This window comes from Oratosquilla oratoria, chromosome 21, assembly GCF_046742065.1.
Source record: "Oratosquilla oratoria isolate Oo_2021 chromosome 21, ASM4674206v1, whole genome shotgun sequence".
In the NCBI taxonomy this organism is placed as follows: Eukaryota; Metazoa; Arthropoda; class Malacostraca; order Stomatopoda; family Squillidae; genus Oratosquilla; species Oratosquilla oratoria.
In genome coordinates, this window is record NC_134797.1 from 32467955 (window position 1) to 32481786 (window position 13832).

Here is a 13832-nt window from a genome sequence, read left to right on the forward strand (position 1 = left end):
TCACTAACTGTGATCCTCTTCAGCAGATCACAGATAGTGATCGAAATATACAGATCTTTATACTTTCGCATATTCTTCTCCGAAAGTGGGTTATTAGTATAATTTTACTAATGTACTGCGACATAACTTTGTCGTGAAGAAAATTTGCAACGCGGGAGAGGGAAACAGAAGACAAAGTGAAAAATGTTAGGAAAGATAAGAGACAGTAGATATTCTGAAAGTGGGAAAATGTCTTTGGAGGTTGACAGAACACCCGGGAGAATATGTTGCAAAAATGGGAAATACATTGATTGATGAATGGCTACAAATAATCCTCGAAAAGTGTAGTCAACTAGACACAGTCCCAGATGGCCTGAAAAAGAATGTTTGCGGGTTAAGAAACGGGAAGGATTTAAATAAGAAAAGCTTCCCAAAGATGTTAAAGATCATAGGTACCCTAATGACATGAAAGAATATTAGGAGGAAAGAACAATTAAGAAGGCAAAAGCTGCCAACAGATTCTACTTTTCCCCTCTACCTTTATACAAACTTGGGTAGATTTTGGGATAAAAGCTCTCCATAGTAATTCAGACTTGTTTCCACAGTTTGGATAAATGACCACCCTTACTGAGATTCGAACCCTGGGCAGCATGTTCATGAGACCAAGACGGTACCAATCAGCCACAGAAATCAAATGTTACTTCTCAGCTGAGTCACAACACAGTCTGAGGTTTGAATGAACCCCGGTAAGGATGTCCATTTCCTCACAGTATTCTTGCCTGTAAATGATGCGAGACACGGACGTAGAGCTTTGGTGAGATGACAGGATGACAAGAAGACAACAAGTGTTCCTTGAGGTCGCGCAGTGATACTTGACATTGAGCCCGTCCATCGCACCTAGAGGAGAATAACAATAGTGTGTTTATCTGTATATACGAGGATATGTATGCGAACTGGAAAATTTACTTACAAAAGGTGACAAAAGGCCTGTGAGCCATTTGAAATGCAAAGAAATCACAAAACACACGTGATAAACTATTTTTGCAGAAACCACCGGGAAATTGAAAAAACAGTTTCCCGGTGGTTTCTGCAAAAATAAATAAAAAATAAATAAATAGATATATATATATATGTATATATATATATATATATATAGTGTGTGTGTGTGTGTGTGCGTGTGTGTGTGTGTGTGTGTGTGTGTGTGTGTGTGTGTGTGTGTGTGTGTGTGAGTGCGTGTGTGTGTGTGTGTGTATGTGTGTGTGATTCACCATGGTCTTGGATCACGTGTTGGACTCGTGATCGACAGTTATTAACCTCCCGGATGAGAGCTCAGAGCTCGTATGACCGATCTATGGGTAATACTGTGGTCTTACACGCACACACACACCCAACTCCCCACCCACGAGAGTTGGAATAACATCCCGCAGCGCAGCCATACTGAAATTATTTCAGTCGCGCGCGCGCGCGTCTGTGTGCATGTGTGTGTGTTTGTGTGTGTGTGTGTTTGTTTGTGTGTGTGTGTGTGTGTGTGTGTGTGTGTGTGTGTGTGTGTGTGTAATTTACCTCAGCTTAAGAAGAGCAAGTGCACTCGGTGCATAACATCCAGAAAACTTGTCCAGATTCTTCGAAGGAGGAAGGAAGTTGATGGCGTCTCTTTCCTTCATCTTCTCCTTAGTCAACTCCGACATGGAGCTTTTATCTGCAGAGGCGGTCGAAGCCTTATCGGTATCTCGCGGATCCAGGATATTTTCATCCGGGTATTGACCGAAGAAAGCGTATTCGAAGACCATAGTCATGTTTGGCGGAGATGAGAACTCGTAAGTACCGTTGGAAAGACCCACCGAGTTCATAGTATTGGAATCTTCTGCAATAGGATGAAATAGTATCAAAAGGATTTGAATGACAAAGGAAATTCGTATACATTGCTTTGGGGAGTTTACTTCCGAGTTCGTGGTATTGGAGCAATCTGCAATGAAAACAAATTGTATCAGAAGAATGCGTTTAGGGACTGCAATTTGGTTTTGTGAAACGAATTAGGGTCTTTCGTATCAACGCTGTCGCTGACGCGGTTTAGCGATTGGGACAAATGCAAAGGGATTTTCTTTTCAGTCGTTATTGTTACTGCTATTGTTGTTGTTATTGTTATTACAGTACTGATGTTGTTATGGCTGTTGCTGATGCTGTTGTTGTTGTTGCTGCTATTGTTAGTGTCATAACTTTTGTTGTTACTATTGTGATCATTATATCGTTACTGTTGCTATTCTTATTATTGTTATCGCTGTTTGATAGTCATCGTTGTCGTCGTCGTCGTCATCGTCTTTGTCGTCGTTTTTGTTGTTTATAAAGCGCATCTCAGATTATTTTCTCCTGTAGATAGTCCATTATCTCTAATTTTACTTATGATTTTGCTTGTAAAGACATTTTTGGTTTACTTGATTGTTCAATGATTTATTTATTCGTTTATTAATTTAATTAATCATATATTCATTAATTAATTTATTTATTTGTTTACTGATTTACATATTTGGTTGTTTAATCATTTATTTATAATTTTCTTCTTTCTCTCTCTCTCTTTTTTTTTTTTCTTTAGATTATCCCATCTTCAAATATATTGCTCTCCAATAAAATTATACTCTCCTGTTTGTTCCTAATTTCATTTTATCCTCAACTTCTAATTTTTTTCTTTTTTCCTTGGGTGTATCTCCCTTACCCAGACATTTTTTATTTTTTTCATACGTGCTAGTTCCCATGTCTGAATTCACTCACTGTATTTTGTGATTTCTATTTCATTTTCATTTGTCTCTCACATTTCTGCACACATCTAAATACGTCTTTGGTTTCATGTGTGCTTCCCTCGTTCCCCATTTTTTTCTCGTATTATTATTATTTTTTTTTCTGTGTTTATCTTGTTTCCCATTTTCTTACTGGGTACAATGTTGCCGTTCCATCCTAACACTATTGATATATTTTTGTTTGTCTACTACTTCTCTTATCAGTCTTTCTGTTCCTAATTATCCTCATCACCTCCGTCTTCCTTTTCTCCTTTTTGTTGTTTGTTATTATTATTGTTATTATTATTGTTGTTATTATTATCGTCGTCGTCGTCATCATCATCATCATCATCATCATCATCATCATCATCATCATCATCATCATCATCATCATCATTCCTCACTGCTTTGCTCTATGTTGCCCTACAACTTCATTTTCTCTTCTTTTGATTTATTGTAATCAACACTTAACTCTTCAATTTCTCTTTTACGTATTTTTCTCTTTATTGTAACCCAATCAACATACTTTTAAATTCGTCTGTTTCATTTGTTTGGTCATTTACTTGTTTCTTGAATGTTTTGATTTCTTTTTTTAGTCTTTGCCATGTGTTATATTATTCTTTTTAACGCCTCGTTCATGATTGTCATTCTCGTCTTTAGTTGATCTATGTTGGCTGGTTCATTTATGATTTTTTCGTACAAGGTCGTCATCAATAAACAAATCAGTCATTTTTATATCTTCAGCCGCCATAGTTTTGAATTATATTTCATTATCCAGTTTCAATTAATCTTTCAGTTTTAGTTTTCTGTGGTATAATTTTCTACTATTTTTCATATCAAAAGTACCAATTTAATTGAAAACTTACCACACATCAATACCCCTGCTTTTCCTACATGACTACTTACGACTACTTAGCTTGGTCGTCTTTCTCGATTTTCAGAGCTGAGTCCTACGTCTGCTCTAACTGCCAACTGTGTGTGTGTGTATGTGTGTGTGTATTCACCTTGGTCTTTGGATCACGTGTTGGCCTCGTGATCGACAGCTCTTTCCCTTTAGGGAGAGAGCTCAGAGCTCGTATGCCCGATCTATGGGTAATGCTATGACCTTACACACACACAACTCCCCGCCCACGAGAGTCAGAGTAACGACCCGAAGCGCAGCGATACCGAAATAATTTCGGCCCTGGGCAGGATTCGAACCATGTACTGCGAGCACCACCGTACTTGGCAGTCCAGTGCTCTATCAACCGCGCCACCGTGTGCGTGCGTGTGTGTGTGTGTGTGTGTGTGTATGTGCTTGTATGTGTGCATGTGGTTGTGTGTGTGTGTGTGTGCGTGTGCGCGCACGTGTTCGTGGACGCGTGTACTACCTTACACGTGTACATATTAACAACATATCGACCACTTATAGCAAAAAAAAAAAAAAATCAAGTACGATCCTATAGTAATACGTAAAACAACAACGTATTTACCTGATTTTTCATCACAGAACCTCCCTTGGAAATGTTCAGGGCAATCACACACCTCTTCATTATATTCAAAATCTTCTGGAGACAACGAGGAAGCAAATAAGAAACAAGTTCCCCCATTCTGACAAGGGTTGGGATCACATTTTGGAAAGGCAATATTGGTTGGTAGCCGCCGAGATGGTGAATTTCCTACGGGCGGTAGGGCACATGCTGCCGGTAAATTCTGGGGACAATTTTCTTGGTAACATTGTGTTATGTTAGATTCTTCAAGCATAGCATACATTGGACTGTCCATTCTTACTTTCACAGGCCTCGGCTCTGAGGCAACGCCCATAATCCAAGAGGTACCCCCAGTTAAATTCTTCAAAAATTTCATAAAATCGAGTTCATCTTCATCTTCGACCACATAAGCCACGTCTCCACCAATCGACAGACATTCCTTTCTTGCATTTGAGAAATTATTATCGGTAACTTTTTTGTAGCAGGTGATATGAGGCTCATAAAAGGTTGCTCCATCAAGACAATGAAAATCAGATTCGTTCGAATACTTTGTATGTACCTCGAACTTTTTGACGTCGGTTTCTTGACAGTTATTCTCTTCAGTAAAATAGCTGTGTGTAATACTATGGACTATGCGACACTGTTGCTTCCCCTGGCACCTGTGGAAAGAGAACTTAGATTAATGTCCATTTTGTAGGAAATGTGGTGGTTGAGCGTTTGGAGATGGCAAATTATATGTCGGTGTTCGAGTCCTGCTAAGGTCAACACATGATCGAACTAAGGCAGGAGTTCGCAAACTGCGGATTTATGGAGAGTCCAACTGTGTGTGCATTCAGCCGCACAGACTCCCGTATTGAATTATTAAGATTTTTTATTAAATCAGTCCTTGTTAATAAACATTAATGAAAATGTTTTGTTGTTGATCTTTCTGCTGTGATTAATCTGTTAAATTTTAAGTTAATGTGTCTGCGGTATTGAAAATTAGTACGTTTTCAGAAGGCGGGTAGGGGGGGGGGCACGTACTAAAAAAGTTTGGGAAACACTGCACTATGCTCGACCTCCAACCAAAGTTACAATGTCTATAGTTCCTTGTAAAACGTCGATAAAATATTACTTCGTGGAAAACACCGTTCTAGAAAGGTAAAAAAATTTCATGATGTCATTGAACCCTATCAAACAATTAAATACTTAACTCTAATGTGCACAATTTTAATCAAATTTTTCCCATAACTGCTGCACATACCTTTTAAGCTGTTAGCTCGAAGGCGCATCGAGTGAGTGAGCACTCAGAGTTGGAATGGGAAGAATAATCTAGTTTATCTAAAACTTACCTATTTTATCTAAAAAAAAGATCTAGTTTATCTGAAGATTAGTTGGTTAGAGTCATCAAATTTATCTAAGAATCATTCAGTTATTCTGAAAAAATAATTATTTACTCCACAATATGGCATCATTTCATTTCCTTTCACCGCCAAATTTCTGGCACCCCAAGAGAAGAGCGAGATTGTTTTAATCTCCATTTTGTTTTAGCTAATAGAGCCGTGTCGTCAGTGACAGTTTTATATTTAATTAAATAAATTTTGTAAACCTGTTTTTGACAATAAGAGTGATGGGACAAGCAATTTGTGTGCGTCTGATTTTTTTTTTTTTTTTTTTTTTTTTTTTTTTTTTTTTTTTTTTTTTTTTTTTTTTTTTTTTTTTTTTGTGATATTCCATTCTGCATTGTTTCTTGAATACGGCTCCTTGTGGGCAGGGCCTAATATCTGGATTTCGGGTCTGCTGAGCCTTCTTCAGATGTGTTAATATATCTCTGATCTTTTCCGAGGGCGGTATTTATTGGGGGAAAACGCTACGAGTGACGAGGACTATTGGCAAGTGAAGAAATAGTTAACTAGTTAAGTGCTTTCTGGAATGGAGAAAAGTGTTTAGAAATAATGAGAGGAAGCTTAGACTAGGATGGGGAACGTGGGTTTTTGTGATAACGTGTGGCCTTGATTGTGAGGAAAGTGAAGAGTAGAAGAAGTTTTGAATTGTTGAAATGAGTGTGTAGAGATGTGAGGAATGTAAATATTGGGGGATTTTAATGCAAAAATAGATCAGCTGATGGAGTGGCAGTTAAGAACGTTAGCGGAAAAGTGTTCCACATATGTTTTAAAAGGGAGTTGGAGATAGTGAGGCAAACACATATACATGGGCCATGTAAGTATAATAAATCGTACAATAATGCTTCTAATGATTAACCAACTGGTTAAGAAGAAACGCAATGAAGATTTATAGCATTATACTCAATTGTTTCTGTTGCAAGGTACGCGTATAATAACCTTCCAACTGGATCAATCTGTCTAATACTTCTTAGTTCTTACCAGTATCTGAAAAGTGGAAGTGATGATTCCAGTTTACAGGAGGCTTCCTTAGACACCGTTGAGAAGTCAGCGAAGTGGATGAATATTTCGGATTGGTTTGTTTGCAAGGTCGTCTCTAGAATAAAAGAAAGAAAAAAAAATGGCACACATGCAGATGCAAGCGTACCGAATCCTTACCCATTATCAAAATAGTATGATAACGAAGAAATAATTGGAAAAGACTGTCACAAAGAAAACGTCATTTGAAAAAAATAAAATCGATAATATAGCCAAAGAAAGTCTCAGACAAGTATAGTTACATTGGATGAAATAAAAAATGTGAATAATATTCGGCCATTAGTCTCTGCATACTGTTAACATGAAGGTTAAACTGTCTGGCTCATCTGTGAATATGATAAAGGATATAGATGTATCGAAAAGCCCGAAGTCCAGGTCCTAACGAATGGTATTCAGACATTTTGAAGGAAATAAAGAAAATTGTATTTCTTTGGAAATATTCATTAGAATATCGCATGGGGATCTACCAACAAAAAATGGAAATTAATCATCATAATTTCTCTGTCCCAAAAGGCGAAAAGCAGAAACCACGAAATCACTGGTTCAAAATTCTAATCTTGAGGATGAGAACAATAGAAAGAAGTACAGAACACCTAACCTCATAAAAGCAGTGCCAGCAATAACTGACATATATATATATATATATATATATATATATATATATATATATATATATATATATATATGTGTGTGTGTGTATATATATATATATATATGTGTGTGTGTGTGTGTGTGTGTGTATGTATATATGTATATATATATATATGTATATATATATATATATATATATTATATATATATATATATATATATAATATTGTCACGTCCTTGACGTGAGTAGAATCCTGTGGTTGTGCTGTGTCACGCCCTTGTGTGAATAAAATCTCCTGTTTGTAATATTGAATATGAGTATGGTAAATGGATAGGAAAAGACAGGATCCCACGAGCATTCCTCCTTCCCTGCACACTATAATTATGTAAATAAAATTAGGTAAATACATACACACACACACACACACACACGGCTGGACGGTGCAGTAGTACCGTTCTCAACTGCTAATTCAGCGATCCTAGTTCGAGTCCTACCCAGGGCTGAAAAGTTTCAGCATCGCTACACTGCGACCCGAAACTCCAACCCTGGTGGGCAAGGAGTTGGTGTGTAAGTGTGAGGTCATAGCATTACCCATAGATCGGGCCATATATGAGGTCTTGGCTATTATCTGGGAGGGTAATAGCTGTCGATCAAGAGTCCAACACGTGATCCCAGACAGTGGTGGTGAATGGCACATCCACACCAGCAAGCAACCACACACACACACAAACACAAACACACACGCACTCACACACACACACACACACACACACACACACACACACACACACACACACACACACACACACACACACACACACACACACACACACACACACACACACACACACACACACACACACACACACTAACGCACACACACACACGAACACACTCGGTGGCGCGGTTGGTAGAGTCCCAGACAGTCAATACGGTGGTGCCGGCGATACCTTGTTCAAATCCTGCCCAGGGCTGAAATAATTTCAGTATCGCTGCGCTTCGAGTCGTTACTCCAACTTTCGTGAGCGGGGAGTTGGGTGTGTGTGTGCGTGTATGGTCATAGCATTACCCGTAGATCGGTCATACGAGCTCTGAGCTCTCTTCCGGGAGGGAAATAGCCGTCAATCACGAGTCCAACACGTGATCCAAAGACCAAGGTGAACCAAGGTGAATCACAGACACACACACACACACACACACACACACACACACACACACACACACACACACACACACACACACACACACACACACACGCAAACATGAATACATTCATATATACATTCATTAATTACTGTATCTATGTAGTTAGAAGATACCTACCGAGCGACATCAGAAAAAGACTCACCTTGAATGGGTTCTGCACAATCTTCCTCACATACAGAATACGGGCTTTGGCACGAGAAGGCATAGGACTTCGGGATTTCATCCTCGCCCACTCCAGGGACTAATGTGTCAAGTGACGGTATACACTCTAACCCATGGCAAACTGTTTCGTTTTGACACGTCCATGACAGAGATCTGTAGCTTTCTGGAATCGTCATGAAATGTTGTAGTGGTTTAAAAAAAAAAAAGAAAAAAAAATAGCGAATCGTGCATGTCATCTCGATTTTCACACCTTGCTCAATATTTGATATGTTCACTTTCTAGATTTGCCACATAGGTATATGCACACGACTAAGTACTGGTTCTGTAAATATATGTAAAAGTTATATTTGGCTCTGTGTTGGGGTGTTGACTGCACGGTGATATGGAGTTGAAACCTTAGAGACGCTCTTAAGGCGCTCTTATGGACCAAAGCAACATATCATTTGTCCACGTTATATTTTGAAATATCATTCCTATATGTTGTCCCCTTTGACCTGTCCTATCAATACTTCTATGATTAAATCTTCAAGGTCCCCCTGCTATGAAAGTGGAAGATAATTCTGCCGCCGTGTCCTAAAAAGAGATTAATTAGGACATTTGAGGGGGCTAGGGATCCTCCATTTTGTATTTTCCATCTACGATCGAGGCATGTGACGGTCTATATGAAGGCCTAAATGAAGAATAGAAGTAACTGGGTCATTAAATGTTCGCAGATGTGGTACAGGTAAGAGTAAAATGAAAGAAATTGGTAGTTTATTTGTGAGAAGAAAGATGGATGCTTCAGTGTTGACTGAAACTAAGTTGAAAGGGATGGGTGGGAGTTTGGGAGTGTAAGGGGAAGGGCGTAAGAAGCGACGAAGGGACGAGAGAGGGAAGGAGTGACACTACTAGTAAGTGATAAAATAAGTAAGTGCGTAATGGAGTTAAAGTATCTCCAAGGATATGACAATAAAGGTGAAGTTAGGATGAGAAACATAGGTATTTATGCGTACATATAGTCCTGGAAGTGAGAAGAGTGAAGGTAGAGAAAGACTTCTTGGATTCATCTCAGTGAGTGTATCGAGAGTTCTGGAAAGAATGTAAATATAATGGCGTTAAAGGATCTCAATTCTAGAGTAGTAGATGAGGCAACAGACGGAGTAGTAGGGAGGTATGAGGGTAAGAAATCTAGTAAAGCGATGCTAGAAACACATTTAGAAATGAAGTTGATGATACTGAACGCCTAACGATGTTAGGCAGAGAAAGATACTCACGCCGTCTGTTTTTTTTTTTTTTTTTTTTTTTTTAAGTTATCTACGGTGCAGAATTGACGCCATCTATGGACACTCAAATAGATGTACCAATATGGCCACTGATGAGGCGCCATGGAGATGATTGAAATAACCTGACAGCAGCCAGAATAAAAAGAAAACTCAGGATTTTCTGGAAGTCTCCAGACGTCACTGATTTTTCTGTCATTGGTCCAGTAGTACAACACCGGGCTTTTTCCAGGCTCGGACTCCAGATTGTCTGATTGCTTCATTTCGCAGGACCACAGAGTGATGGAACAAGGAGTACATCCATGATAATAAGTGACTATATGAAGGGAGGAGGAGGAAGGGAGGGAGGGAGGGAGGAGGAAGAGGAGAGGGGAGGAGGAAGAGGAGAGGGGAGGAGGAAGAGGAGAGGGGAGGGAGGAAGAGGAGAAGGGAGGAGGAAAGGAGGGAGGAAGAAGAGGAGAGGGGAGGAGGAAGAGGAGAAGGGAGGAGGAAAGGAGGGAGGAAGAAGAGGAGAGGGGAGGAGGAAGGGAGGGAGGAAGAAGAGGAGAGGGGAGGAGGAAGGGAGGGAGGAGTAGCCACCAGGAAAGAGAAAGTTAATGAAGCAGAGTGTTTTCGTATAGTTACGTCTCCACTACTACAACAGAGGGCAAAAGGAGTTACGACAGTTTATAGGGGGGACACAAGATTCGAGAAAGGAACGGGGGTAGGTGCGTTATGTCTCGCAATGATACGGTGTGGTATAGCAACGTTGTCATTGCAGGGATGAGAAGAAAGGGAAGACTGAGCACAGGTCTGTCGTGATGATCCAATTACACTAACGAAGGGGAAACTATCATTACAATGCAGTATTTCATTGAAGACTTGGACATATCAATTAAAGATTTTTTTTTTTTATTTACATACAGGATAGCAAGTAAAATAAAAAACGGATATTATATCTGAACTTTAGAAAATTAATGGAACATGAGGAAAAGAGATTAGAGGGACAAACAGATGATTGTAATAAACAGCGCCAAAGAAAAACCGAAAAGGAGCAACAAAGGCGAAGAACATATAAAATGTAAATACAAAATACATAATAGAAAATGCGAAGCCCTCGGCAGTGCATGTATACATAATGTGTTGCAGTATCTGTTCATATTGATTGACCGATAAATTGACTGATTGACCGAGTGTGCGATTGAATCGAGTTTCAAGTCCTTAAGGTGACGATGCTAGCATAACCCTTTTCATGCATGTAAAAAATATTTATGATAATGATAATTAATCTGACGGTGATATTCTTAGAAAAAATTATTTCCTTATAGAAATATTATATAAATCCTTGGAAGGGAAAGATTTTTTTAAGAATGCCACCGTAAGAATCTTACGGTGGTATTTGAAAATAAAACCCTTATATAAATCTTTCTTTATATAAATCTTATATAAATCCTTGGAAGCGAAAGATTTTTTTTAAGAATACCACCGTGAGTCCAGGGTTAAGCCTTCAGTTGATGAGGATTATCTAGCGATGGGAGGAACCTGTACAAACAAAAATTGAAAGATTTAATCAAGATTGTTCAATCCATTCAACCGAACTAAACCGTCTGGGGTTAGACCTTCAATAAGCACTGACCTTTTCTAAAGAAGTTTTCGATATACGATACAAACCTTCAACCGCAGTTTTGACAACAAGTTCCCGGTAGTACAGATCATTCGCACTCCGGAGGAACAGTATGTAGCTCGTGTTTGGTATCAGGTCATGGAAGGAAGCCATGTTCCTGTCGCTGATATTCTGACAGGTCAACTCGGTGCCACTGAGGCACACTTCGACGACGGCTTCCGAATCCGACCACGTGGCGCTGATGTGTGTGGACCCCGTAGTGCTGACTGCCAACTGCCCTGGATGGAACGAAACAGGAACCTATGAGGGTATTTAGTATTTCCTTGACAAAAACAGCGCTGCTATCTTGCATTTTATTATCGTTTTTTTTTTCTCTCTGTGAGTTTGTTAAGAGCCTGAAAGTCTCATATCAGTACCGTTCATACTATTCTTTGCCAAAGAAATTTATTACTATTGTTATTATTATTATAATTATTATTATTATTATTATCATTATCATTATTATCATTATTATTATTATTTTATTGTTACTATTATTGTTATCATTATTACTTATGATTATTGTTATTATTATTTTTATTTTTATCATTATTGTTGTTGTTGTTGTTGGAACTTGTTGGAACTTGTTGGAACTTATTGGAACTTGTTGGAACTTCGTATTTTGTGTAACCGGTCGATTGAATGAGGATCTGTTTTTCAATTCAGATTTACTGGGGTGTCCTTTATTTTGACCTCTGATTTTTCTTTTTGCAAACGTCCTTTCTCCATACATCCATCTACCCCTATCACCAACATGGCCACTCCATTTCTCTTTTGAGCTGTGGAATTTGACATGAAAAAACAAAAAGGAGTAGTAGTATTGTCGCCGAAAATTCACCCACGCTTGTATCCGACCTAGTCATAGACCAAAAGGTCTCCTGTCGGCAAAGCCTTCCTTTGTGGCCCTTTACAAAAGAGGAGACCAGGTTTGTGATGATGATGATGATGATGATGGTGATGATTATGATCATGATGATGATGATTCAGTTTATCGTTGCGAACTTTTCCCCTATCAGGAGGCTTGGATGGTCTCCCTTACAAAGGACTTTGTAGCGTGGAATCTTGTGAGCCATGTCATTAGTTCACCTCGCCGGCGGCAGAGCTCGAACCGCCACTACCTTGATATCCGTCACAAGTAGCGACTCCCTTACCCACTCCGCCAGCGATCATCTGTTGACCTGATTTGTATTGAGGTCAAATGTTGAACAAGAAGAGAAGGAGTTGAGACACATTGTATATGTAATGTAACATGACAGATTCAATGCAAAGACCTCTCAATCACCGCATGCAGATATACCTGTACCACATGACGCAGGTTTACATTTGCAGACACGGTTGCAAGAAAACCACGCCCATTATAATAATTTTATGTGTATGTCTGTATGTGTCTTTGTGTGTGTGTGTGTGTGTGTGTGTGTGTGTGTGTGTGTGTGTGTGTGTGTATTCACCTCGGATCTGCTGCAGTCTGTCGAGACAGCCAGACACCACCCTACGGCAGTGAGCTCAGAGCTCCTTATTAGCCGATCTCTGGGTAGGTCTGAGACCACTCACATACCACACACCGGGACAGCAAGGTCACAACTCCTTTTATGCGTGTGTGTGTGTATGCGTGTGTGTGTGTATGCGTGTGTGCGTGCGTGCGCGTACCTTCATCATTTGACTTGTTTCCGTAGAGGGCAAACTCATATATAACGCTTATTGCAGTGGTAGACCAAGAAATACATAGCCAATCCCCACAGATAACCCATATCACTTGTAGCTTGAGATAAAGCAGAGGTGACGACAGCCCTGCACGTGATAGGCACGAGACTTGTGGCTTAAAACAAACTGGACTACAAATCGTAACATCGACGTCAATACATTCTTTGTCTTGTGAGTATTTTTTTGATCAACAGGTTCTTTCGCTAACCACAGAAAATGCGCTCGATATTGAAAATCGTGATTCGGCCTCGTAAGTTATTTGGTAAGATTTTGGAAAAAAAGGAAGAGGTTTGGCGTTTCAAAATAGTTTTGTAACGGGTCAAGGAAGCAGCTAGATCGCAGTGCAGCAAAGAGGTAAACATAGTACGAATGTATGAAAAAAAAAAGAAAAAAGATAACTGGGGATTTCAAATCCACCTTATAACAGTACACTTGGACAGCTAGGCTGAACTGCAGAGGAAGCTGAAATATGATATAAGGTAACAGTTTCCACGAAAATTGCTGAAATATTTTATGAATTACAAAAGAATACAAAGGCGGAGCATGCCGACAGGAGACTTTTTGGTCCATAACAAGGTCGGATGCGAAAAAATATATATAAATGATAAACAAAGAGATAAAAAAAATGATA

The 13832-nt window shown here is 39.2% G+C and overlaps 1 protein-coding gene across 1 annotated transcript in view; it reads right to left on the reverse strand.

The window, feature by feature from the left end:
* Nucleotides 1-624: 624 nt before the first annotated feature.
* The window catches only part of LOC143036838 (uncharacterized), an 80228-nt gene continuing 67020 nt past the window's right edge, over nucleotides 625-13832 (reverse strand). Inside the window, exons 4-9 of the mRNA XM_076204652.1 lie at nucleotides 11509-11739; nucleotides 8580-8762; nucleotides 6583-6697; nucleotides 4223-4878; nucleotides 1543-1843; nucleotides 625-876 (exon numbers count right to left, since the gene is read on the reverse strand). Of these exons, the coding sequence (XP_076060767.1) occupies nucleotides 744-876; nucleotides 1543-1843; nucleotides 4223-4878; nucleotides 6583-6697; nucleotides 8580-8762; nucleotides 11509-11739 (1619 nt within the window). The 3' untranslated portion in view covers nucleotides 625-743. The remainder of the gene's footprint in view (nucleotides 877-1542; nucleotides 1844-4222; nucleotides 4879-6582; nucleotides 6698-8579; nucleotides 8763-11508; nucleotides 11740-13832) is intronic.